Source organism: Trachymyrmex septentrionalis, unplaced genomic scaffold (genome assembly GCF_001594115.1).
Source record: "Trachymyrmex septentrionalis isolate Tsep2-gDNA-1 unplaced genomic scaffold, Tsep1.0 scaffold29, whole genome shotgun sequence".
Classification (NCBI taxonomy): domain Eukaryota; kingdom Metazoa; phylum Arthropoda; class Insecta; order Hymenoptera; family Formicidae; genus Trachymyrmex; species Trachymyrmex septentrionalis.
This window is the reverse complement of record NW_017305451.1, coordinates 275,089-279,074: the sequence shown is the minus strand read 5'-3', so window position 1 is coordinate 279,074 and position 3,986 is coordinate 275,089. Positions and strand designations below refer to the sequence as shown.

Here is a 3,986-nt window from a genome sequence, read left to right as displayed (position 1 = left end):
ACTATACATAATACAGTATTTTTAAGTAATTCATATATACTATTAAAACGTAAGAAATTTGAAATTTGAAATTTTTTAATTTTAAACATACGCTATTAATAGATATTATCAACGGTTATTATCGTAACTTTTTATTTAGAATAATAATATATTTTTTATGTAAAAGATAGGATTCTGAAATTCTTTGATATTTTCAATAATTATATTCTTCATATTAATGAAATATTCGATTCTATATCATTTTCATTATTTTCCTAGAAATTTATTTGGTTCTTGTAGTGAATAAGAAATATTGGTACTAGGAGCGTTATAACGTGAAATAAATCTATTAAATAAGTATTATATTAGATAAAATATTAGATAAATTGAAAATTGTTACTAACCCGGAACAGTAATGTTGATCTCGCAAATGGCTACATTGCCATCGTAATCGAAAGCTATATATTTCACGAATGTGTCTTCAAAGATTCGAATGGGAGTTTTGAAACTTTGAGGCTTCACTTCCACTCGGGCGATACTGCCGCTGTTGTCGACGGCGGTTGGCACTGTGAAATTCACCGGCAGCAATTCTCCGTTCGCTCCCTTCTGTACAACTATCGGTTGCTGCGGGCAGTTCTGGAAGACCGGTGCCTCGTTGTCTACACAAGGTGAGAATCCGTAATCGTAACCCAGTAATGGTTCGGTCACCGGTTCCTCGCATCCCATAAGCTCGAACTTGAGACAGGCATTGTCCATGTAGCTAACGATACCGAGGATTACAAAACGGGCCTGCACGTTCTTGGGCAGGGTGATCATCGCCAGTTCGCCGTAATTTCCGGGATCGCGCATAGTCAGATTGAAATTTGGGAAATAGACGACGTAATTCTCATTTTCCGCCTGCTTGTAGAAGAAACGAATCTCTGTGGGTCTGCCGACTATGTCATTGGTGATCACGCCCTTGACGAGGATTGCCTTCACTCGATAGATACGTCCGAGATCGACGCTAACGTAAGTGAAGGCCTCTTGCTTACCGCACCAGCCGGTTACTGAGTTCAATCGGACGTTTCTAGCTTCGTAATTCGGTCTCTCGGAGGTGGCGTTTATCGCCGAATCTGGGATGCGTCCGGAGGCCAGACCGAGCGGTTTGATGACCTTGCATTCAGGCTCGCGAATGCAGACGATAGGTCGCGGACTAATGAGAATGTAGCCGGGTCTGTTGCAGCCGAATTGTACCTCCGAACCCTGTTCGTAGCTACGCGCCACTTGATAGCCGTCACTCGGTCTGCCAGGATCCTCGCAGACCGGACCTTCGCATCGCAGGTTGCCAAAGTCCCAAACGCCATTCGCTTGACAACGCACAACGTTGTCATTGCGGTTGGTCTGACCGGCCAATTTAAAGGTATCTTGACAACCGAAAAAGAAAGAGGAATGATGCTTGGTGTCAAGAAACTGGCCATACTCGGCGCCGGGGGTGGGAAGCGGATGGCCGCAGTCCACGCGAGGACAAGCTGGCTGCAGACCAGACAGCCAATAATCAGGCAATCCGGGTTTAGGATCGTACACGCATTGTCGGAAATTGGATGTCGCGGTATTGCGCAAGTAGCGGCCGTTGGTGCCGCACTTTAGGGTGACGTTCTGCTTAAAGGGTACTAACACGCTGGTCTCATCGTTTCGAATCACGCTAAGACCCTCGCTTTTATCGTCCGGCAGCGATACACATTTCGCGTCTGTAAACAGTTAAAGAGCACATTTAAAAAATTAATTTTACAAAATAGGAATGTCTAAATTCCTTTAGAGAATTACTTTCAAGTTATTTGAATAGAGAAAGAGAAAGAGAGGAAGTATGAAAGAATGCCAGTGCGTATGGATTAGACATTTGTCTAGTTGTCTCGCAGGTAAACACATAGAGACGCATGCTATGAATTTAACGCACCTTCTAAAGTTCTGGAATTTTATTTTAAAGCGCTGTAGTTTGATGAAACATTATTAAACAAAAACTAATAAACAAATATTTAAAAATAGTTTTTTTAATTGGTTTTCAATTTTAAAATGCATTTTTTAAAAATTGGTATATACTTTTGGCATATTTTTAGTGTAAAAACTTATTTTTACAAAATACTTTTTAACATCGAAATTAAAGAGTTTGCAAAAAAGAGAAGGAAGAGAAATTTTTGTTATAATGTTTTTTATTTGTGTATACTTTGTATCTTTAAGGTAATTAAAATAAAAAAAAATAATTTAAAATAAAAAAAAATGTTTTTAACTTAACTTTTATGAGATGCGAGAAAATTGCAAGTGTTGTCTAATTTATGAATAATAGTGCATTTCTTGCAGAAAGATTGTATCTTTTTTTCTATATATTGTGTGACAATGTGACAAAAATTTATGTGCGATAATTTTGAAACGTCCTGTACTTACATTGACATTCGGGAATAGTTCCGTTCCAAACTCCAGAGGAGGTACAAATTACAGCCGAAGATCCAGATAAAACGTAACCAAAATTGCACTGAAATCTGACAAGATCGCCAAAGTGATGCTGCTCCTAATAAATAAATTCACACATTTAAAAAAATATTTTCTCTTAGTGATAATATATAATAATAATTACAATAAATATTTACTCGGGCAATGAAAGAAATTGTATTATTTAATTTTTATTTTACCTTGGTTGACAATAATTTTCCATTTTCCGGTGCTGTCAATAGCGGGCACATTACTGGCACGCACGTTTTATTTCTCTGATATAAATCGCCATCTCTTTCGCCAGTTTCTCCCTTCGCCAGGTTGAATCCGGCCGTACCATTACCTTTGTACAGTTCATAGCCCGTGTTGCACATGCAGGAATAACTGCCGGGACTGTTAATGCACTTTTGATGGCAGCCACCGTTCTTGATGGCACATTCGTTAATGTCCGCGCATTCCAATCTGGTGCAACCAACTATCTCTAGCTTTATACACGGTGCACCGACGTAATCCTGTATCCTGAATCTTACGTAGCGAGCCTCGATTGGCATAGGTAGATTCAGAATGGAAAGCGTCGCCTCTGCCATCCTGAACTCCACCGGGGTACCGTCTGGATTTTTGTAATCTATGAAGACGTCCGTCAAATCGTTCGTGTATTGAATTCGCACGGCTGACGCATACGCGATATTCCCGTCGATCCTGGCTACGACCTGCGTGCGGAAACCGCGAATAATCGTCGGTGCTTTCATGTCGATTGTCACCCAGTTCGTGCCCCGCTCGATGTTGTTGCCGCACCACCCGTCGCCGTTATTCAAACGAATACCCTTTGAAAGTGTACGAATATTTGATATTATAAAAAGAAACACATACAAGAGAGAGAGGTATTCTGAAAGATAATGAATAGAAAATGTCAATATATCCTACAGTTTTTGTATATCCATTTTCCGAGCTTGAAACAGTGATCGACTCGTCGGGAATGCCGCCGTTGATAAGACCAAGATCACCGATAGGCCGACATTCCATAGTCGGTGCAAAGCCCGACTTGCACTTACAGGTAAACGCACCAGGATTGTTTATGCATTCCGTGGACGCCAGATCGCATTGACTCGATGTGCATTCGTTTATATCTACAGAGGCAAATGAAAGATTAGAAGATTACACCACTCACATTTCTCATTATAATAAATAATTTATATTATAAAATCTACCTTCGCAAGTCGGTACGTTATCAAATCGTTGATAAGGACCGCATTGTATAATATTCGACCCAGTTAACTTGTATCCTTTATTGCACTGTACCCTAACTTCATCACCAAAGTAATAATCCTTGCCGATATCAACAATAAATCCATTTTTAATCGTAGGTAACAACGGACATTTAGCACCTACAATAAGAAAAAAGAAAAACGTTATTATATTAATTTTATATCAATGTAATTTTATATCAAATTTAAATTAATCTGTACAGGAGAGTTACTGAATGCATACCTGCCGTCAAAATCGAATCTTATCAATATTTTATATTTTTACTTAATATACTCGTA

General features: G+C 39.1%; 1 protein-coding gene across 2 annotated transcripts in view; it reads right to left on the bottom strand.

The window, feature by feature from the left end:
- The window catches only part of LOC108749411 (sushi, von Willebrand factor type A, EGF and pentraxin domain-containing protein 1), a 53,667-nt gene that overhangs the window by 13,977 nt on the left and 35,704 nt on the right, over window positions 1–3,986 (bottom strand). For both annotated transcript variants that reach the window (XM_018488095.1, XM_018488094.1), the window contains exons 13-17: window positions 3,651–3,827; window positions 3,367–3,569; window positions 2,643–3,266; window positions 2,398–2,521; window positions 384–1,706 (exon numbers count right to left, since the gene is read on the bottom strand). In XM_018488095.1, the coding sequence (XP_018343597.1) occupies window positions 384–1,706; window positions 2,398–2,521; window positions 2,643–3,266; window positions 3,367–3,569; window positions 3,651–3,827 (2,451 nt within the window). The remainder of the gene's footprint in view (window positions 1–383; window positions 1,707–2,397; window positions 2,522–2,642; window positions 3,267–3,366; window positions 3,570–3,650; window positions 3,828–3,986) is intronic.